At 41.7% G+C, this 24,303-nt stretch overlaps 1 protein-coding gene across 4 annotated transcripts in view; it reads right to left on the bottom strand.

Annotated features, from left to right (window-relative positions):
- The window catches only part of LOC140467429 (AMP deaminase 2-like), a 180,585-nt gene that overhangs the window by 53,735 nt on the left and 102,547 nt on the right, over window positions 1–24,303 (bottom strand). For all 4 annotated transcript variants that reach the window (XR_011955456.1, XM_072563781.1, XM_072563780.1 and 1 more), the window contains exons 2-6: window positions 22,349–22,482; window positions 7,635–7,765; window positions 4,180–4,248; window positions 2,293–2,404; window positions 644–830 (exon numbers count right to left, since the gene is read on the bottom strand). Coding sequence is in view for 3 of the 4 variants with exons in the window: in XM_072563781.1 (XP_072419882.1) it covers window positions 644–830; window positions 2,293–2,404; window positions 4,180–4,248; window positions 7,635–7,765; window positions 22,349–22,482 (633 nt within the window). In the remaining variant the exon portion in view is untranslated. The remainder of the gene's footprint in view (window positions 1–643; window positions 831–2,292; window positions 2,405–4,179; window positions 4,249–7,634; window positions 7,766–22,348; window positions 22,483–24,303) is intronic.

The raw sequence follows: 24,303 nt of genomic DNA, 5'->3' as shown, positions 1-24,303 counted from the left end.
TTATATTCAATAGGAACTTGATGTTCTGACATTAATTTACTGAATCTAGATTAAAACTTGCTATATTAATGGGAAATTTAAATGTTTTCTCTACTTGCTGTAGAGAGTAAGGAGATTAAACCAGTCCATAACAGCAGTACAAAATGGGCTTGTACCAAATCAGCAGCTGATCTTTCAACATACTCATTTGTTGATTTCACTCACATTCACAGAACAAAACTCTTTTTGAAGACTTATTTCCTAGTCACAACATTGCCTGTACTTGATTTAAATTTAAAAATCTTGCCAATAGTTGAGTCAATGGAAAATAATAATGATTGTAGTTAAAAAAGGACTATTGATTTGCTGAAAAGCCATTTCATGGTGCTAACATTGACCAATTACCCCTTAAAACTTGACCTTTCACAGCCTATCAAATGGTATCAGAGTTTTTGATTCAATGGATAACATCTGTAAAAGCTCCAGCTTAAACCATCAGCATTTGATTTTAAAAGTTATTAACATCCAGTACATGCTGTTTCAGAAATAATTTCCTGTTTGCCAATCAGATTACTTTTATTTGAGAGCCAGCAGCAATCACCATCTGTCACCTAAAGCTTTCAACATAATCTCCTGCTGCTGACAATTTTCTGTCTGGTCTCACCTGGTGAAATGGGCGCTTCCAGGGTTTCATCATGCATGTTTGCTTGACACTGCCTGTCTCCCAGTTGCTCCAGAAATCTCTTAGTAGTCTTACCAAAGCTCTGCAGAGAGAGAGCCATGTATTTCTCTCGAACAAACAAGCTTTTGACAACACATTTGGCAGCATCCAGAAGGTCTGTGAAAGGAACCTGTGATTAATGAAAAAAAATTCATAAAAACAAAAAGATTATTTGTGGGTGATGTTCTTATTAATAGCTTACAGACACAAGGAAAAATCAATAATCAAGAATTACTGAAAAACCAAACTTCTCAATTCATATTTCAAAAAGCCGTAAGCATATCTTATGACTGTGTTGAATCTCATTAATATGATAGCTCTTGGCTTGCTAAGTAATTTTATTTTAGACCTCATTTAAATGATTAATATGAAGATGATACTCCCTTGATCACCAATATGACTTGGTGTTTGTAAAGTATTTTCTCTACTTTACTTTTGGTTACTCTACCACAGTTATCGAACATAAAAGAGCAATACAATGCAGAACAGGCCCTTCAGCCCTCGATGTTACGCTGACCTGTGAACTATTCTCAGCTCGTCCCTCTATACTATCCCAAAATCATCCATGTGCTTATCTAAGGATTGTTTAAATCTCCCTAATGTAGCTGAGTTGACTACATTAGTAGGTAGGGCATTCCACACCCTTACCACTCTCTGCGTCAAGAATTTTCCTCTGAAATCGGTCTTAAATCTATCACCCCTCAATTTGTAGTTATGCTCCCTCGTACAAGCTGAATTCATCATCCTAGGAAAAAGTATTTCCCTGTCTACACTATCTAATCCTCTGATCATCTTGTATGTCTCTATCAAATCCCCCCTTAGCCTTCTTCTTTCCAATGAGAACAGACCAAAGTCTCTCAGCCTTTTCTCATAAGGCCTTCCGTCCAGACCAGGCAATATCCTGGTAAATCTTCTCTGCACCTTTTCCAATGCTTCCATATCCTTCCTGTAATGGGGCCACCAAAACTGTACATAATAACATTTGAGTCCTTTCTTCTTGAACAGCTGCAAACTATCGCGAGCAGTTTACTTGAGCAAGCTTAGAGTCTTGATCAGTCACTTCACAGCACTGGTAATTGTCACAGGACACAGTTATTGGCAACACACAGTTCTCCTTACTCGCCATTTCTCTTGCTGATCATCTTACGTACATGTCCTCTGGTTACTGTTCTGCCACCAAAAACAATTTTGCTTCACATCAAAGAGCTTGTGAGGCTTTGTTGAGCTGAATCCTTCACATGTAATTCTTTGTTGGGTTCTACCCATTTATTACTCACCTGCTATAATTCCTTGAAAACAGGCAAAAAACCTGTTCACATTATCTCAGTCTCCCCATAGATTGATTGCTACCTCCAAGAGCCATATAAAAGATGCTCACAGCAATTTTCCTTTCAACTCTATATTCTACTTGGTGAAGGGAAATGCCCCATGGTGGAACATGTTGCGCTATCACCTAGATTACAATGCTGGAGCTGCAGTGTGTCAATTCCAAGATAATAAGTTGTAAAAATATATATTTAGCTGGTAACGAATCAAAATAAAACCACGTTAAATAAAAAAGAAAATGTGACAAAAACAAAGTTCTATCGTACCCCACATTTTTCTTCTCCAAATATGCGAACTCTCTGGAATTCCTGCTCGATCTCATTCTCCTTTTCTTCAGGATACTTCTCTGTTGTGGCATCAATTTGGTCCTTGTAGTGTCTAAAGGAAGAAGTCCAAAGCATAGATCATAAAGCATCTCAATTATGTGAAGTATTCAACTAGAAAGCTCGAGTTCACTGCAAAGGTCACACCTTGATGTATTTGCATTTGTTAGAGAAGATTCTTTGCCAGAAGTCATCAAACTAATGCAAATGAAGGAACTATATTATAACAGAGCTAGGAATTTACAATCTGTGGAATGTGATATGTGCAAGTTATTATAATAGTACAGTAGAAACGTATCAATACTGTCACAAATCCCAATCTGTACGCCAACTTGGTAAATCTTATACATGGATCCAATGCATCATTTATTTGCTCTCAAGGTGCTGCTAATTGCTTAAAACCAGAAGTATTAAAAATAAACCACAATTTTCATAAAATTTCATTATTGTTTCCAAAGATTTCACAAATAAAATCAAAAAACTTTCAACCTACGACTGCTCCTTGCTTTACCTGGCTGAAATGTCAGAAATTATCTGCTGTGCAGTTTCGCAAATGGCAAGCGATATCTGAGAATTGCTACATTTCAGAATTACTAAGGCTTAGCTTACCTAACGTCAATGATCGAACTACACAAGAATCCTCCCAACCATTACGAACTCTTCCTACCTCATTTTGTATACTTCTCATTGCCTCCTCTCTCATGCGTACATGAAGTGAACCCTTAAAATGAGTTGATTCAGTCTGCCCCAACCAACCATTCACCTGGCAGTGGGATTCACATTCGCACTGTTTTCTGGATAAAGCAAGTCCTTCCAAGTTCTTTATTTGGTCAGCATTAGGTTGTTGCCAAAGTATAGGTATGCCCTTTTGTTACAGAGAATTGGGAGAAGTTTTTATGTGGCTATCCTTTCAAACTCCATCATAATTTTAAAGACTCCTATGAAACTTAAATCTTTTAGAAAAGAATGGCAGCCTGCATGATCTTGCCAGAATTAAATATCCTTTTTTATTATTAAACCATCATTCAACCAATGATCCATTAAGAATGGCTTTCTAAGCTACAGGAATGGAAATATCCTACTCATTTCCTAGTCAAAGCTTTGTACGATGGATACACCTCATAGCTAAGTATTACAGACAAAAACCCAGCATAACTACTTACATCTGATTACTGCACAGAATGAACTGTAATTAAGAGCTCACCTCCAGACCTGAAGAATTCCCTTACAACATCAGCCAAGAGAAAAGCAAGACTACGCATCAGTTCCCAATCCATAAATGGCTTTTAGTCCAATTCAATCAAAAGGCTTGTCTCCATGAGCCATTATTATTTGCAATGCCAAAAATGAAAAAAAAATTTGGAACTAAACTTCCAGTGGCCACAACATTTAAAACTTTAGGCTAAGGATAAACACTGAAATTTTATTTTTAAAGTCAAGTCATGATCTACATACTGCACTTGAACTGCAAACCTGAATATCATGTTAAAGTTCAAATTCAAAATATTCAAAAATATTTTGAAATTGAGAAGAAAATTTGCAAAGCAAAAAAAAACCTAAGGCAGGATCGTATTATTGAAGATGAAATCACTTAAATAAAAAAAAGTTTCAATTGTATCTGGATTCTATAATCTGTCATTAAAGACCTTTCTTAATTGAAAAATAGATCTTCGATCAGTGCTCGATGATTAGATCGCTCGATCATAAGCGCATAACCAATCCACTTATAGAAACCTGTGAAAGAGCAAAAATGAAAGCAGAGAATATCCATGACTATATGATTGGTACCAGGCTGAAGAAGCACTTCTTTGGGAGTGCAGAAAGACTCACTGTAGATCTGTAGCGCTGTCAATTTTCATGAAGTCCTGTTTGGCTCTGAGCAAAATTTCTGGTTCTAGTCTGAAGATGGCAGGCAGAAGCAAGACAAAGGATGCAAGGACAGAAAAGGGAAATGGAAAAAAAAAGATAAGATAAACTAGTTAATCCAGACATTAGCAAACATATTTTCTAACTGCAGTTCACAAGTGATGCATCACAAACTGTCTTATCAATTTGAACTATTTTTTGGCTTCCCCCCCCCCCCCCCCCACAAACGGTATTTGCATTAATGTCCTAATCATTTTAGGGGTTTCTGCAAACAGCATTACAGATTAAAATGGTTGGTGACGCACGGAGATTTATCATAAACAAAAAGATGTACCATCTTCCTTCAATTTCTCAAACCTTAAAACAGTATGTTGAAGTTCTAAATCTTTGCAGACATTTAAACAAACAAGTAGTCAAAATTATCTTAAAACACAAGCAGAATTTGCAATTCCATTTGCTGCACAGATCATTAGTTGCATGGCAATAATGAGCCCAGAATGGCACAAAACTGGCGTGAGACAAGTTCTAATAATAAAACCTGAACATTGTTCTGTTACAATGGGAATTTGTATAGTCTAGACTTGAATGTAAAAATACTTAATGCTTGGGCAGTCTGTGACATGTATGTGTAACTAACTTCTGGTTCTAACAGGAGCAATGGACACACAAATTAAACTAAATAGCGAGTGTAAAGTTAAAAATCACAACACCAGATTATAGTCCAACAGGTTTAATTGGAAGCACTAGCTTTCGGAGCACTGCTCCTTCATCAGGTGGTTGAGGAGGACACAATTGTAAGACACAGAATTTATAGCAAAAGTTTACACTGTGATGTAACTGAAATTATACATTGAAAAATACCTCGATTGTTTGTTGAGTCTTTCATCTGTTAGAAGTTAACTTGAGAATATAACTTTTTTAAAGAAAGTTTTGAGATTTACATATGAAATAATACCATGACAGTTTCACTTCTAACAGATGAAAGACTCAACAAACAATCGAGGTATTTTTCAATGTATAATTTCAGTTACATCACAGTGTAAACTTTTGCTATAAATTCTGTGTCTTACAATTGTGTCCTCCTCAACCACCTGATGAAGGAGCAGTGCTCCGAAAGCTAGTGCTTCCAATTAAACCTGTTGGACTATAATCTGGTGTTGTGATTTTTAACTTTGTACACCCCAGTCCAACACCAGCATCTCCAAATCGTAGCGAGTGTAAAACCAATATCAAGTTAAAAATAAAACATCATGGAGAATGAGTGCACCACAAAGGCTGTCTTATCATTAATGGTCAAGTGGTCATTTAGAACCAATTGTCAATGTCACAAACATAATGGCTTTTCTGCATCTTTTATTAAAAAGCGTTTTAGTTCCAATCCTTTCCTAGCATATTTCCAAACTCTCTTCACCAATATTAAAACTACTGTGATGAATCTCTCTGCGCTTCTTTCTACCACAGCAGTGCAAGAACATTTGGCATCGTCAGTTTTGCCTTTCGAGAGACAAAACATCATGCATTCTCTTCTGCTCTCAACATAGCTTCTCCCTCCACTGGCTGCTGACAGAATCATTCAGCTGTGAGACTTGAATCCATAACTCTGCCAGAAGGGCTCTAACTTGGCAACATGGAGCTACTTGAACAAGGTCACCTAATAAAAATAAGAGGTGCTGAGGATCAATCCCATTTGTAATGACCTTTCATCAGAAAAAGCAACCTTAAGTATGAATACAAAAAATTAAGGGAAAGCATGTAGACATGGAAAAGAGAGAGAAGAACGTTAACCTTCCAACTGCATTCATCTTTTTTTTCACCAGAGATAAGTTTAATATACAACACAACTACATCCTTTTATCAATTTGTGTCTTCATTTTGGTGTGTGAAGGTTTGGTAAGTAAACAAATTGCAGCTAGATCTGGTAACAAATAGAAGGAAGTTACTTTCACTCGTCATCTTGTGCAATAATATTTGACCAATAAATAAGATTGTTACATTCAGCAATCCACTGCTCGATAACACTGGTCAAACCACCATAAGATTTAATCGCATCCATGATGGGATTTTCAACTCGCATTCCATTGTTGACAAGTGCACAACTCCTCTTACAATTAATCAGTTAGTACTTTTCTTCAGAAAAGCCTAATGGATTATACAAAGTAAACGGATTTATAATTTCTCACAATGGTGAGGTCAAATTTGGTCAGTCTTTTCTCTTCCATTTAATGTTAATAACTGGTCACTGAATGGATGATGATATTACACACAAAATTTATAGCTATTTCTAAGTGAGAATTTGTTTAATTGCTTAATTTTTATTCAAAGGGTACCTGAAGATCCAATAAATATCAACTAATTTTAAAAATTCATTCAGAAAAATAAAAACTAGAATTGGCTGCACCAATTAAGTCCAATCAACTGTTATAATGATGATCTAGAAGATGTCAAGCAAACTGGTATTAAATATTACACACATTTCTCCACTCTGTTTCAATTCCAATCTCTAACTGTTGCAACATGTACATTTTTCACACTGATCTTGCTGACTTGGTTTAGTTAGCTGGCAAACAATGTGGTTAAGTGTAAGGTAACCTACTATGGCATCAAAACCACAACAGACAATTACTAGTTGAATGTCTGTAAATTCAGAAAGGGAAACGTTCAAATGATACCTGGGTGCCTAGCACACTATGTGCAAGCAGGTGCAGCAGGTAGTAAAGATGGCAAACTGTACATTGGCCTTCATGGCATGGATTCAAGTACAGGAAGAAGGAGGTCCAGCTGCCATTGTACAGAGTATTGGTGAGCACACGCCTGGAATATTGTTTGGAGTTTTGGTCTCTTTATTGGAGGATGGATGTTTTTGTTTTTAATACAGGCAGAGTGCAGCCACAATTTAACAAATAGATTCCTCGAACAGCAGGACTGACATATGGGTACAGATTGAATCAATTTGGATTGTATTCCATGGTGCTTAGAAGAAAGGAGGTGGGGCGGGGGGGGGGGGGGGGGGAGGAGCTATAAAATTCTAACAGGATTAGACAGTTAGATACAGGAAGGAAGGATTTTCCTGATGGTGGGAGAGTCCAGAACCAAGGATCATAGCTGAAGGATAAAGGGTAAACCTTTTAGGATTGAGATGAAGATAAACTGCTTTTTCAAAGAGGTAGTAGATATGGCTCTTGTGGCTAAAAGGGATCAAATGATATGGGGGAGGGGGGGGGATTAGGCTCAATGATCAGCCATGACCATACTGAATGGCAAAGCGGGCTTGAGGGGTTGAATGGCCTACTATTTGCACCTATGTTCAATGGCACATACTGCAAAATAAATAACAATAATGTTCTTGCTGTTTACATCATTTGATGGAGCAAATTATTAAAAAGGCATGCCACCTAGAGTTGTACAGCAATTCAGTTTACCTCACATCCTGACTGATCTGGCGTTCCAAACGTTGCCGTCTCTCCTCCAGCTGTTCGATTGGACTCTCCTCTGGAAATTCGTAAGGAGCAGTCCTCATATCACTCTCTGTCAGTGATCGGGTGAACAGCTCCTAAAGCAATAAGTAAATAAATATAAAACAAGGAACAGTTCAAAATAACTCTCAGATGCCATTTGCCATTCAGTTGGAAACAACAGCAATTATTTATAGAGAGAAGAAAGGTTTGGATGTTGCTCATACTGCACGCACATCTGAATAATCATAATACTGCGCTAAGCCTATTCTAAGAGTGTGTTGCTGGAAAAGCACAGGTCAGGCAGCATCTGAGGAGCAGGATAATCAATGTTTCGGGCATAAGCCTTTATTATGAATGAGGCTTGCGGGCTGGGGTGGAGAGATAAATTGGGGGAGGGGTGGGGCGGAAGAAGAAGAAGGTAGCTGAGAAAGCAATAAAGCGATAGGAGGATGAAAGTGAGGGAGAAGGTGACAGGTGGGTTGGAGGGGGTGTGTGATGGACAGGTCCGGAGGGCGGTGCAGAGTTGGAGGTTTAGGACTGGGATAATGTTGAGGAGGGGATCAGGTGGCAAAGGTTTGGCGGTGGAGGAAGCCCAGGATCTGCATGTCCTTGACTGAGTGGTAGGGGGGAGTTGAAGTGTTCAGCCATGGGGCGGTGGGGTTGATGGGTGCGGGTGTCCCAGAGGTATTCTCTGAAATGATCCGCAAAAAAAAAAAGTGTCCTGTCTACCAGATGTTGAGGAGACCACACCGGGTACAACGGGCGCAGGAGATGACATTGGTAAAGGTAAATTTCTGATGGATGCAGAAGGATTCCTTGACGCCTTGGACGGAGGTGTAGGGTGCAAGCTGGTGGGATGTGTGGACCTGATGAGGGAGTCGCAGAGAGAATTGTCTCTCTGGAACGCTGATAGAGGTAGGGAGGGAAATATATCTTTGGCGGTGGGGTCCGTTTGGAGGTGGCAGAGGATGATGCAATGTATGCGTAGGTTGGTGGGGTGGAAGGTGAGGACTGGGGGGGTTCTGTCCTTATTGCATGGGGACTTGTGGGGTTCAAGGATGGTGGGCATCATCAACCACATGAGAAGGGAAGGTGCGATCATGGAAGCAGGAGGCCATCTGGGACTTTGAGATGGAATTGGTTATTGTGGGAACAGATGCGGCGGAGGCGGAGGAATTAGGAATAAGGGATGGCACTTTTACAGGAGGTTGGGTGGGAGGAGGTGTAGTCTAAGTAGCTGCAGGAGTTGGTAGGCTTATAGTAGATGTCTGTGGGTCGTCGGTCGCTGGAGACAGTGGTGGAGAGGTTCAGGAAGGGAAGGGTCCAGGTGAATTTGAGGTCAGGGTGGAAGATGTTGGTAAAGTTGATGGAACTGTGCAACCTCCTCGTGGGAGCATGAGGCGGCGCTGATACAGTCTTCGATGTAGCGGAGGAACAGGTGGGGTGTGGTGCCGGTGTAACTCCGGAAGATGGACTGTTCCACGTATCCAACAAACAGGCAGGCATAGCTGGGACCCATGCAGATGCCCATGGCTATCCCTTTGGTTTGGAGGAAGTGGGAGGATTGGAAGGAGAAGTTGAGGGTGAGGACCAATTCAGCCAGGCAAATGAGGTGGTCAGTGGAAGGGTACTGGTTGGGATGGCGAGAGAGGAAAAAACAGAGGGCTTGGACACCTTCGTCATGGCGGATCAATGTGTACAGGGACTGGATGTCCATTGTGTAGCTGAAGTATTGGGGGCAGGAGAAACGAAAATCTTGGAGGAGGTGAAGGGTGCGGTGCGCACTGACTTCTACACCACTGAAGTCAGGCACCAACTTGCAGACACCTCCTCCTACTGCCCCCTTGATCACAACCTCACCTCCCATCACCAAACCATCATCTCCCAAACTATTCGCAACTTCATCCGCTCTGGGGATCTCCCACCCACAGCCTCCAACCTCATTGTCCACGAACCCCACACTGCCCAATTCTACCCCCTTTCTAAGGTTCACAAACCTGACTGCCCCAAATCGACCATGGTCCTCAGCCTGCGCCTGTCCCACTGAACTAATCTTTTCCTACCTCAACACCGTCCTGTCCCCCTTAGTCCAGAAACTCCCCTCTTACATCGTGGTTACAACGGCACCACCCCCCCCACGTGTTCCTCCGCTACATCGAAGACTATATCGGTGTCACCTCGTGCTCCCACGAGGAGATTGAGCAGTTCAACTTTATGAACACCTTACACCCAGACATCAACTTCACCTGGACCATCTTGGACACCTCCCTTCCCTTCTGGACCGCTTCATCACTGTCTTCGGCAACCGACTAACCAGAGACATCTACTTCAAGCCCGAATCCCACAGCTACCCAGACTACATCTCCTCCCATCCTACCTCCTGTAAATACACCATCCCTTATTCCAAATCTTCCGCCTCCACCGCATCTGTTCCCATGATGGCCAATTCCACCTCAAAGTCCCAGATGGCCTTCTTCCATGATCGTAACTTCCCTTCCCATGTGGTTAACAATGCCCTCCAGCGCATCTCCTCCACTTCACACACCACTGCCTTTAAACACCACCCCTTCCAATGCAACAAGTACAGGACCCCCCCCAGTCCTCACCTTCCACCCTACCAACCTCCACATGCATTGCATCATCCTCCACCGCCTCCAAACGGACCGCATCACCAAAGCTACTTTTCCCTCCCTACCCCTATCAGCGTTCCAGAGAGACTATTCCCTCCACGACTCCCTCATCAGGTCTACACATTCCATCAGCCCACACCCCACACCTGGCATCTTTCCCTGCCACCGCAAGATGTGCAAAACCTGTATGCATACCACTCCCCTCACCTCTGTCTGAGGCACCAAGGAATCCTTCCACATCCGTCAGAAATCTACCTTACCTCTTCCAATGTCATCTACTGCACACATTGCACCTGGCGTAGTCTCCTCTACATTGGGGAGACAGGGCACCTTCTTGCAGATCGCTTCAAAAGAAAATCTCGGACACCCGCACCCATCAATCCCACCGCCCCATGGCTGAACAATTCAGCTCCCCCTACCACTGCTGCCGTTGTAACCACGATGTAAGAGGGGGAGTTTCTGGACTAAGGGGGACAGGATGGTGTTGAGGTAGGAAGAGATGAGTTCATGGGCGGCACGGTGGCACAGTGGTTAGCACTGCTGCCTCACAGCACCAGAGACCCAGGTTCAATTCCCACCTCAGGCGACTAACTGTGTGGAGTTTGCACATTCTCCCAGTGTCTGCGTGGGTTTCCTCCGGGTGCTCCGGTTTCCTCCCACAGTCCAAAGATGTGCAGGTCAGGTGAATTGGCCATGCTAAATTGCCCGTAGTGTTAGGTGAAAGGGTAAATGTAGGGGAATGGGTGGGTTGCACTTCGGTGGGGCAGTGTGGACTTGTTGGGCCGAAGGGCCTGTTTCCACACTGTAAGTAATCTAATCTAATCACCCAGTCAAGGACATGCAGATCCTGGGCTTCCTCCACCGCCAAACCGCAACCTTGGGACCTGTAACCACACGGGATAAATGTGGACTTCAACAGCTTCCTCATTTCCCCTCCCCCCACATTATCCCAGTTCCAAACCTCAAATCGGCACCGCCCTCCGGACCTGTCCATCACTCCCCCCCTCTGACCTATCAACTTCTTCCTCACCTTCATTCACTTATCGCTTTCTCAGCTACCTTCCCCCCAATCCCACCCCCCTCCCATGTATCTCTCAGTCCCAGCCCACAAGTCTCATTCATAATGAAGGGCTTATGCCTGAAACGTCAATTATTCTGCTCCTCAGATGCTGCCTGACCTGCTGTGCTTTCCCAGCATCACACTCTGGTCTCTGATCTGCAGTCATCACTTTCTCCTTAGTGCAGTATTAACTTAGTTGAAATTGTTGAACTTCAGTTCAGGGCAAGTGTTGCATTCATTATGAAGCAAGAACTTTAAGCTACTTTATAATAAGAGCCAAAGCTTGCTCGAGGAAAACAAAGTTTGAGAAGAACAGGAGAAGTGAAGTGATGAGGCAAGAAAGGTAAATAGTCAAGTTTGGTTTTAAAATAATTGCGGGATGATAGAAAGAATAATGGAGTTTAGAAATACAGAAATCAAAAAATGGTACTTTTACCATAAGACAATTTAGACCAATAAGCATACTTTCTGACAGCATATTTCAGTGGTATTTATGACAGTCATTTGGCAGTAGAGACCTGGAGTATTGAAACATTTGCTGAAACATTTTGTCTTGCGCTTATCAAGATATAAGAATACCAATGCAAATGGGAACAATATTTTCTACTGTATGAGAAGGATGCTGATTGTTGACAATTGGATTCCAATTGATAGAGGTGAGACCATGGAGACCAGTTAGATAGTGACTGGACAGTTAACTACCAAGTATTCAAAGCTATCCTGAGAGGTAACTTCTAACCTGATCAGCTCATTGTGCCAATGGCTGTCACTAGCTGTTCACAAGATGCCCAGTCTAACACAGAATTCCCTGGTGAGTAACGGATCTTAAACATTTAAGCGACACGTGAAGCAAACTCTCTCATGCTATTGGTATACAGTAGCAACACAAGTGATGCTCACATCTAACCATATTACTGAGGTGGTGGTGCTGGATGTCTTGAAATACATAAAAGTGGATAAATTCCCAGGACCTGATCAGGTTTACCTTAAAACTCTATGGGAAGCTAGGGAAGTGATTGCTGGGCCTCTTGCTGAGATATTTGTATCATCGATAGTCACAGGTGAGGTGCCAGAAGACTGGAGGTTGGCTAACGTGGTGCCACTGTTTAAGAAGAGTGGAAAGGACAAGCCAGGGAACTATAGACCAGTGAGCCTGATGTCGGTGGTGGGCAAGTTGTTGGAAGAAATCCTGAGGGACAGGATGTACATGTATTTGGAAAGGCCAGGACTGATTAGGGATAGTCAACATGGCTTTGTGCGTGGGAAATCATGCCTCACAAACTTGATTGAGTTTTTTGAAAAAGTAACAAAGAGGATTGATGAGGGCAGAGCGGTGGATGTGATCTATATGGACTTCAGTAAGGCGTTCGACAAGGTTCCCCATGGGAGACTGATTAGCAAGGTTAGATCTCATGCAATACAGGTAGAACTAGCTATTTGGATATAGAACTGGCTCAAAGGTGGAAAACAGAGGGTGGTGGTGGAAGGTTGTTTTTCAGACAGGAGGACTGTGACCAGTGGAGTGCCACAAGGATCGGTGCTGGGCCCACTGCTCTTCTTCATTTATGTAAGGGATTTGGATGTGAGCATAAGAGGTGTAGTTAGTAAGTTTGCTGATGACACCAAAATTGGAGGTGTAGTGGACAGCGAAGAAGATTTCCACGGGACCTTGATCAAATGGGCCAATTGGCTAAGCAGCAGCAGATGGAGTTTAATTTAGATAAATGCGAAGTGCTACATTTTGGGAAAGCAAATCTTAGCAGGACTTATACACTTAATGGTAAGGTCCTAGGGAGCGTTGCTGAACAAAGAGACCTTGGAGTGCAGGTTCATAGCTCCTTGAAAGTGGAGTCGCAGGCAGATAGGATAATGAAGGTATTTGATATGCTTTCCTTTATTGGTCAGAGTATTGAGTGCAGGAGTTGGAAGGTCACATTGTGGCTGTACAGGACATTGATTAGGTCACTGTTGGAATATGGAGTGCAATTCTGGTCTCCTTCCTATCGGAAAGATGTTGTGAAACTTGAAAGGGTTCAGAAAAGATTTACAAGGATGTTGCCAGGGTTGGAGGATTTGAGCTATACACCTTAAAAATGTGTTGCTGGAAAAGCGCAAGTTTTTAAGCTCTGATCTCCAGCATCTGCAGTCCTCACTTTCTCCTAGCAGATTTGAGCTAAAGGGAGAGATTGAATAGGCTGGGTCTGTTTTCCCTGGAGCATCAGAGGCTGAGGGTTGACCTTATAGAGGTTTATAAAATCATGACGGGCACGGATAACGTAAATAGACAAAGTTCCTTCCCTGGAGTGGGGGAGTCCAGACCTAGAGGGCATAGGTTTAGGGTGAGAGGTCTCTTTTATATCTTTCCCCTAAGGGGCAACATTTTCACGCAAAGTGTGGTATGTGTATGGAGTGAGCTGCCAGAGGAAGTGGTGATTAGAACATTTAAGAGCATCTGGATTGGTATATGAACAGGAAGGGATTGGAGGGATATGGGCTGGGTACTGGCAGGTGGGACTAGATTGGGTTAGGATATCTGGTCAGCATGGATGAGTCGGACTGAAGGGTCTGTTTCCATGCTATACATCTCTATGACTATGACTCTAATAGGATACTGCCAAAAAGAGTTTCTGCATAGCACTCAAAAAGTAAATGTAACATATCATCATCAGTACCAATGTGATTCTAGGTATATAGGTTAACATCCCAGAAAGTGGTGGAATGTATCAGACAGCATGTCATTTCAGCTATTGACACACAAGTGCTGATCATAACCTATGATTCCATTTCTTGAAAAAAAACTTCAGTGTCCAACACTACATGCAATTGACAAAATTTGTTAAATAATCCCAAGTGCTAAGAATTGAATGGACAAAAAAATTTAAGGACAGTTAGTCACGTTCACAGTGTGGTGCTTGTCACGTTCTGGAGGCTACATATTTTAATACATAAAGGGATTGTTCTTGGTTCTGTTTCTAGTATTTACCTTGAGGTATTTATCTTCTAACAAAACTAAATGGGGCTAAGTAATGCAGAAGCAGTAGAGGTTTAGAGAAAATACAGTAGCGATGTCGAGCTGGGTGTCAGCTATGTGTCCAATGTCACAGTGAAGTTAAAGAAGACATGTATATGAGACATAAGGAGTGCTAATGCCATGGATAATTTGACAATCAACATGAGAAATTTAAAATTTGAGGCATTCAGTAACCAAGAGTCCATATACAGTAGCAAACATAGGAGAGAAGGTTGAACAGGATTTGGTTTAACTTATACATTTAAGCTATTTACATCCTAAGTGGATGAGCTTAAATCTATAATATCAGGGAATGGAAGATTAGCCAGGGTGACTCTGGAATCATAAAATTCAATGGCTTGGATTATTGATAGATTCCAAACTAGGTGGTGGACTCAAAATCAAGACTCCTCTTTGTCTTTGCAGAAAGAGTTTATTGATTTTGTTGGTCTTACCCCTCTTATTCCACATCCAATGTCAAAAGATGCTTCCTATACAAGCTCAGACAATAAATAACCTATTTCTTCTTGACTTTAAACAAAGATATTCACAACTAGCATGATTAACCAGATAATAGCATAGATGCAGGTTTCAAAGTAGTCATGCCAAGGGTGGAGTTGGGTGATGATATGGAAGTCGGTATACATGGTCTGAGCAAAGGCACTAATACATATAGAGGAAACTCGATGATCCGGTATTCTATTAATCGAACTTCAGATCATCCAAACAAGACCGCAAGGTCCCGATGCATGGCTAAATGTTATCCGGCATCGATTAACCAAACAAAATACTCTCTGCTCGTGTCCTTTGGATAGTCGAGTTTCCTCTGTAACTGGAAGGTCAATAACCAAGACTGTGAACACAGTCTGCTTTGGCATTGAACTATTACCCACTTAAAAAGGTTGGACTTGATGGACGGGGAAGAGATTTGCAGCATGCACCAAAGACAAATGGTTTTGGATCTCTTTATATTTACTTCAAAATGTTTTTTTTTTGCTCATTGCTTTTCTAACATCCAGTAATCAGTCAGGCATTTAGAAACAATGGATGAAACCACAGATGGTGGTGAGGTGCAGGTGGATGTTGTCAGCATGTGGAAAACACTCAAAACACATGGGAACAGTTTCAAATTTGCTTCCAAAATGCCAGGAAAATTCAGTCATGGAGGGGCAATCATTCATCAAAGTCACCTTCCTGGCTAGAATGGACAGACTCTGAGGAGTTGCTCCTCCAATCACAGGCTAGTTCACTTCCATGCATGCTACTGATAAGAATCTGAGAGCAAGTCTGAGATTGGAAGAACACAGTGAGTAAGAAGGAAAGGAAATTAAGTGAATAAGCCACCTTTTGCCACTGAGGGCTATTCACGGGGAGAAGCCTTGAGCCACTTGGTGCGTGGAGGGGAGACTTTTGCCACTGCTGGGGAGAAGCATTTTGCGACCAAGGGGGTTGACTGTCGTGGAGTTCTATCTGACAGAAGGCTGCAAGCGAAGCGAAAAAAGGTAAGAGGCTGCAGGGTTGAGGGTGCTGCAAGGGAAGAGGAGAGATGGTGTTGGCTGCCATGTGGAAGGGGGTACACGCTGCACTATGGAGGGGGTAGCATGGCGGGAGGATACAAGGAAATGAGAGGAATGGTGGAGGTTGCAAGTGGTGGGAGAAGAGGGAGGCTGCAAAAAGAGAGAATAGCTTAAAAACCTGTCAACAAAGGAATACTCAGCTAACCAGCCAGGAGAACAAGTAGTCAACAAGGTCATGAAACCCTTGCAACTGAATATGGAATCTCCAGCTTAAAGGGTTGGTTATGGAGGCTACTACCTGGAGGAAAGAATACAGTACCTACCCCTGTATAATATAGTTGTTGCCAATTGGTAAGTTTAAATTTGAAATGGAGATCGGAGATGCAGTAAAATGGTAGTAACGACCTGGGTAAATTTTCTGGCTTTGCACATAAGCCAATAAAAATACATCAGTTGCGACCTCACTTGTCTGTGGAAGTTGTGATGCCGAGGTGCCAGTGTTGGATTGCAGTGGACGAAGTCAGAAGACTAATGATACCAGGTCATAGTCCAACAAGTTTATTTGAAATCACAAGTTTCTGGACTGCTGCTCCTTCGTCAGGTGACATAATCTGAAGAAAAAGCAGCACTCCAAGAGCTTGTGATTTCAAATAAACCCATTGGACAATAACCTGGTGTTGTGCGACTTCTGACTTTGTGGAAGATGTGCCTTACGGTGATGGCCTCAAGTAATGGTCATTATTCTAAGGAAAAGCTTTTGACCTAACTCATATCGGTTATGTTGCACCAATTTAAACACTATGGTGTTGAAGGAATTAATGTTTTCCTTGCATGTTGTGGCTTTAACTCTAACAGAAGGTTGATCATTGAGTATACAAATTCTTCTAATTTACTTGCATGGATCCAAATACCCGAAATGTCAGAACAAATACAGAAGGTATTTGTTCTGACATTTCTGACTGCATCACCTAACAAGTATGAGTTAGTGGAAATGTAAGTGGAGCCCCTGACAACCAAACGGTAGCACTCAAAACAAAATATCAGAACGCTCAAAACAAAGAAAAAGATTTTGTGGAAACACATGCTGGATTTTAAGATGATACCAGCATGTAATTTAGAATTAGGAGGGAATCATTAATATAAAAAACTTTCTGGTACACCAGAGAGAATGGCACAAGAATGGGGGAAAAAAAGCCATTCTAGGAGATTCTCTAGCCACAATCGAATAGATAAGAAAGGACTTTGATAAGAACCTTTTTTGGTACCTTGGTAGATGCAAGAAATCTAACTGGAATTCCAAAAAACAAACAGGCACAAAACAAAGATAGTAAACATACGCAGTACTCAAATATGAAAAATCTTAAGATAAACAGATCTAGGTTTTACCATTCATGAACAAAAACCAACATTAATCAGCTTCTAATTGCCAGAGAATTAGTCCTGAAAAAAAATAAACAAATAAGTGAAGCAGGTACTCAGTAAAGCATATGCTTCCCCACTGTGCTGCATTTGATCAAAGATTATTATAATTATGCAGTTATAGAGTCCTATTGGTCCACCACATGGAAACAGACCTTTTGGCATAATTTGTCCATGCCGCCAGTTTTTACAATTTAAACTAGTCCCATTTGCCTGTGTTTGGTCCAATTCACTCTATACCATGTGCCTGTTTAAATGTTTCTTAAAATGATGAAAATGGATTTGCTTCCGCCACAACCTCTGGCAGCCCGTTCCAGACACTCACCACTGAAAAAACTGCCCCTCTGGACCTTTTTGTATTTCTTCCCTCTCACCTTAAACCTATGCCCTCTAATTTTAGATTCTCCCATCTTGGGAAGGCCATTAGCTAACTATCTTATCTCACGATTTTACAGGCCCCTATAAAAGGTGCGCCTGGGGAAAAACGTCTCAGCCTATCCAACCCTTCCTTAGAACTCAAACCTTTCAGTGCAGGTAGCATCCTAATAAATCTTTTCTGCATTTCTCATTAAATAATATCCTTTCTACAAAAGAGCGGCCAGACCTGCACACAGCCATCCAAATGTGGCCTCAGCTGGAACAAGACATCCCAACTCATATTCAATGCTCTGACTGATGAAACAAGCATGCCAAAAGCCTTCTTCACCACCCTGTCCACCTGTGACACCACGTACAAGGAGCTATAAATCCGTACCCCATATATGTCTTTTTTCTCCTCTAACACACACCAGGACCCGACCATTGACTGTATAGGTGAATGATCAAAGAGCAAAGATCAATACAATAGGCCTTTTGGCCTACCAAGACTGCACCAACACAATGCCTTCTAAACTAAAAACCTTTTGCCACGACACAGTCTGCGACCCTCTATTCCCTACTATTCATATATGTCAAGATGCCTCTTGCATGTTGCAAATATCTCCATCTCCTATAGCAGCACATTCCAGACATTTACCAGCCTCTCAAAAAAATAGTCTCTCATACCTCCTTTAAGCAATCCCTTTACCTTAAGCCTATGTCCTCTAGTAATTAACATTTCTACTGTGGGGAAAAAAATTCTGACTATCCATGCCTCAATTTAGTAAACTTCTATCATGTCACCCCTCAGCCTCCGACATTCAACTGAAAACAAATTAAGTTTGTTCAATCTCTCCTCACAGCTAATACCCTCCAAACCAGGCAACATCCTGGTAAACTTTTCTGTATCTTTTCCAAAGCCTCCACATCCTTCTGGTAGCATGGCAACGAGAATTGAACAGAATATTCCAAATGTGGCCGAAATAAAGTTGTGTGCAACTACAACATGGTTTGCCAATTTTTATACTCTGTGCCCTGACCGATGAAGACAAGCATGTTATTTGCCTTCTTGACCATTTGTGTTGCCACTTTCAGGGAAGTGTGCACTTACCTGTAAGCCTAGATCCCTCTGTATGATAATGCTATTAAGGGTTCTGCCATTCAGTATATACTTCCACACCACCCCCACCCCCCTCCCCCACCCCCTCCATTAGATCTTCCAAAATGTCTTTGTCCAGATTATCTGCCATTTCTCCACCCAAGTCTCCAGCACATCTACATCCTTCACTATCCTCTGGAAATCATCTTCACTGTCCATAGCTCCTGCAATCTCCCTAATCAAGTCATCTACAGTCTCCTCCAAATCATTAATAAAAATTACAAACAATAAGAGTCCCAGCCCTGATCCCTATGGAAAACCATTGGTCACAAATCACCAGTCAAAAAAAGCATCCTTCCACTGCTACCATCAGCTTGCCATGAGGGACCTTCTCAAAGGCCTTGCTAAACGCCAGATAGACAACATCTACTGATCTGCCCTCAATCAACTTTGTCTGCCTTAAAAAAACTCAATCACATTTGCGAAATACAGCCTTTAATCACACAAAGCCATGCTGGAGATAATGAATATGTCTGTATTTTTCCCCAAAACGTAAGGATGTCCAACCCTATGAATCTTCTCCAATAATTACCCTACCACTGACTTAAGGCTGACAATTTTCTGGATTATCCCTGTTGCCCTTCTTAAAAAGAAGAGAAACAACTCTAGTCCCCCGAGATCTTTTCTGTGACTAAAAAGGATACAAAGGTCCCAGCAATCCCCTCACCTGCCTCCCTCAACATTCTGGGATAGATCCTATCTTTAAAAGCTTTTCAAAACATCAAACACTCTTTTTATACTGACAAGCCCGAGAAGATCAACAGATTGAGACTCACTCAGCCCTCGATGTTGCGCCGACCGAAGCCTACCTAACCTACACTAGCCCAATAACCTCCATATGCTTGTCCAATGCCCGCTTAAATGCCCATAAAGAGGGAGAGTCCACCACTGCTACTGGCAGGGCATTCCATGAACTCAACCCGCTGAGTAAAAAATCTACCCCTAACATCTGTCCTATACCTACCACCCCTTAATTTACAGCTGTGTCCCCTAGTAACAGCTGACTCCATATGCGGAAAAAGGTTCTCACTGTCAACCCTATCTAAACCCCTAATCATCTTGTACACCTCTATCAAATCTCCCCTAAACCTTCTTTTCTCCAATGAGAAAAGTCCCAAGTGCCTCAGCCTTTCCTCATACGATCTTCCTACCATGCCAGGCAACATCCTGGTAAACCTCCTCTGCACTCGTTCCAATGCCTCCACATCCTTCCTGTAGTATGGCGACCAAAACTGCACACAATACTCCAGATGAGGCCGCACCAGAGTCTTATACAACTGCAACATGACCTCAGGACTCCGGAACTCAATTCCTCTACCAATAAAGCCCAGTACACCATATGCCTTCTTCACAGCACTATTTACCTGGGTGGCAACTTTCAAAAGATCTGTGTACATGGACACCAAGATCCCTCTGCTCATCCACACCACCAAGTAGTCTACCACTAGCCCAGTAATCCATCTTCGTGTTACTCCTACCAAAGTGAATGACTTCACACTTAGCTACATGGAATTCCTCACCCACTTCCTCCAACTCCACGCATAAATTCCTTCCATTATCCTTGAGTGGACATGCCCTTTCCTTTATATTTATATAAAAACACCTCGGGATTTTCTTTAATCTTGTTTGCCAAAGACCCCTTTTAGCCGTCTTAATTCCTTGTTTGAGTTCTTCCCTGGTATCTTTGTATTCTTCAAGGGCTCTGTCTGTCTTCAGTTTCCTAAACCTTTGTAAGCGTCCTTTTCCTTTTTGGCTAAGATCTCACTTTCTCTGGTCCTCCCGAACTTTCCCATCCTCATCTTTCATTTTCACAGGAACATGCTCGTCCTAAACTCCAATTAACTGGCTATTAAGTTTCCCACATGCCAGATGTGATTTTATTCTCAAGCAACTGTCCCAATCTACATTCCCCAGTTCCTGCCTAATATTGTGGTAGTTAGGCTTCCCCCAGTTTAATACGTTCAGCCAAGGACTACTCTTGTCCTTAGCCATAAGGAACTTACAACTTACAGAATTATGGTACGGTTCCTGAAATGCTCCCCCAGTGATACTTTTATCACCTGGCCAAGCTCATTCCCCACTGCTCATTCCCCAAGTATTGCCCCTTTTCTAACTGGACAATTTACATATTATTTCAAAAAACCATCCTGGACACATCTAACACATTATCTGCTGTCTAAGCCCCTGGCACTTAGCAAGTTCCAGTCAATATAGAGCAAGTTAAAATCAACCATGAGAACAACCATATTGCTTTGACATTTGCCCATCATCTGTCCACGTTTCTGCTATTCTATCACCTGCAGGGCTGTTGGGAGGCCTACTGAACAATCCCATTGAAGATATTACACCCTTTCTCTTCCTGAGCTCTATGCATATGGCCTTGCTGGATGAGTGGTCCAAGGTGCCCTCTGGCAGTACAGCTGTGATATTCTCCTCGATCAGTAACACAACTCCTCCACCTCTTTTACATCCTTCTCCAACTAGCATGAAACATCTAAATCTTGGAACATGAAGCTACCAGTCTTGTCCCCCATTCAGCCAAGTCTCTATAATAGCTGCAACATCACAGAACTTGGATTAATGCATACAAATAAGTTAATTTGCCTTACCTGTCATACTCTTTGCATTAAAACAAATACACCTTAGATCACCAGTCCTGCTGTGTTTAGTAACCTCTGCCTGTCTGTTCTTCCTCTTAGTCTTCCTGCCCTTTTCTCCAACTCTTCCTTGGTGATTTTACTTGACTTACATCTGCTATGGTTGCTATTGCCCACAACACTAGTTTAAAACTTCCTGAGTGGCACTAACAAGCCTCTCTGCCAGATATTGGGGCTCCTCCAGTTTAGGTGCAACCAGTCCTTCTTGTATAGGTCCCGTCTTCCACAAAGACATCTCAATCATTCACAAACCAGAAACCTCCTTCTTACACCAGTTCTATAGCCACGTATTAAACTGTGCGATCTTCCTATTCCTAGCCTCACCAGCACATAGCATAAGAAGTAATCCTAGAGGTCCAGCTTTTCAACTTCTTACGTAATTCCCTGAACCCCCTTTGCAGGACCTCTTTTCTCCTTCCGCCTATGTCACTTGTCCCTATCGCATTAATGCTCCAGAACTACAACATTGATAGAAGAAATCCTTTTGTTAAGAAGTCATACTTCACCAAGCATGCTTCAAACTAATCCACATCCACCAACCTACCCTGAAATCTCTGGTTACAACTTGCCAGCTGTAACTATACCTTTGCTGCAGATGTCAGAGCCGAAAACACAGTCTAACTAAACATCCCTCAACATATTTAAAAAAAGTTACTTCCCCCCATCTCCAAATATAAATGAGTCTTTGACAGAAATAAAACAAGATTCAGGTCTACGTATTCACCAAAAACTAACCAGTTCTTCCTTGAATCATATACTTTTGCACCAACTTTTGTTGAGATCGGTCAATAGGTTTTGAAATACATTGCTTACAGAGAAAAGACTAACAAGAAAAAGAGAGTGAATACCTGCAAAAGTAAATCACTTACCTCTGCAATCTCCTTATACTTCCCATCCATGGATGTAGGTAGATGAATAGGAAAAGATTTGAGGGAGAGTGGGGTTCCAGGCAGTGACTGAGAGCAATGAATTTGCTTTAGAGTCCCAGTCTTGTTATGCACATCTGCGTAAGCAAATAAAGAGATTTTGGTTAGAAATTTGCAGCAATGTTTCACCTCCAAAAAAAAATTAACAGGCTACAATTAAAATTAAATATGAATAACATACAATGCCAGACGTGATTATGTATTCATCACATTCAAAATGCCTAGGCAACCACTTCATTTACCAGAGTTAGTTCAGACGCATAGATTTGGACTTCAAAATTTCACATAGTAGAAGACAAGCTATTATCATATGTGTGTGTCAGTTGGTTGTACACTATCCTCTGAGCCATAGTGGCTCAGATACACTGATCAGGGTCAGAAACACTATTTCCATCTTGATCAGATTGAAATTTATATACTTGCATTTAGATGTCTTCTGCAATGTAGATTCCTGGACTGGCGCATCCTATTACAAACCTGTCCAGGAATCCACAAATTCAGCAAAGATACCTTTATATCAAGCACCCTTTTGTTGTGTTCGCAGATTTAAATGTTCAGCAGCATAGCCTGCCATTTTGACAGCTCCTGGAAAAATCCAAGTTTGAAAGCTAATTGAGAAGTTGGGCTTCAGTTGGTTGAGGGGATGATAACATATTTTGCTCAATGGGTGAGGGGGTATTGCATCAGGTGAGTAGGCTACTAGGTGGATGGGATAGGGGACAGGGGAAATTAGGGACATGGGAAAGAATTATTGATGAGTCAGACAGGTTGGAGAGCTTCTGCACAATCCAGAGATGGGGGTCAGGTAGTAAAGGTGGGATTGGTTGGGCTACTGGTGGGGAGGTGGGTGGGCTGAAATGCAATAGAGTCAGGAACCTGGCTGGGGTGATGTCGCTGGTAAGTTAACTACAAGAGTTAGACTATGTTTTTAATCCTCAGATTTCCATCTGAGTAACTATTAAGCTTAAGTGAGACACAATCATCCAAATTCTCTGACTGAAATGGACTTTGAGTTTTCCAGTCGCAGGGAAATTGCTCATCAGATATTTAATTTTCTACACAATTCCCAGTCAGCTGCGTTGAGAATTTCACATGGTCCTGATGCACACACCAGTCTAGGCTGCTCTAATGACTTTGATCAGAATATCTGAGCCAGCATTGCAGGTTCAATCTCACAGGTGCATAAAATGTTGTAATAATACTCCAGTGCAGTATTGAGGGAGTTATGCATTGTTGGCGGAGGTACCTTTGGATTAGATATTAAGCTTCCCTCTACTTAAGGGAAGCTGGAAGATCCCATGCCTTTTATTGTTTAAAGTAATGCCAAGTTATTTGTGATCAATGTTATCTCTCAAATCTCCATCACAAAAACAGATTAAATGGTTATTACCAGATTGACATTTGTGGGAGCACACTACACACAAATGGATTGCCACACTTCTTACAGTAGTGTCTATACTGTATTGCCTGTAAAGCTAACATTTTCTCAGGTTTTTGATTGTTCTTATACATTTTATCTTTATTCATAGTACACATTAACTAACATTAGTAATGGAATGGACAATCAGCTCAACAGCTTGCCTACTTTGTCTGTTGGACTCCACCTGCCTCCTCCTGTTGTTGCAATGGCTGTCACTAACAATGTAATTAATTAGATTACTGTATGTGTCTGAAATTGCATGCTTCTTTAAGACGCGGACTCACCAACTGGTTTAATAAATATATTAAAAGAGACTACAAAATAATTTATACTGCTACTGTATGTTCACAGCAAACTGTAAAGAGCAGCTTAAACTCTAGGTTTGCATTGACTCAAAGAATTCCAAGATTACAAAACTTACTTCCAAATGTGAGAAATACTAAACAAGCAACTTAATAATTTTAATATGTCTGTTTGC

The sequence above is a fragment of the Chiloscyllium punctatum genome, chromosome 45, assembly GCF_047496795.1.
Source record: "Chiloscyllium punctatum isolate Juve2018m chromosome 45, sChiPun1.3, whole genome shotgun sequence".
In the NCBI taxonomy this organism is placed as follows: domain Eukaryota; kingdom Metazoa; phylum Chordata; class Chondrichthyes; order Orectolobiformes; family Hemiscylliidae; genus Chiloscyllium; species Chiloscyllium punctatum.
Note: the sequence above shows the minus strand (reverse complement) of the source record. Positions and strands in the feature narration are given on the sequence as shown.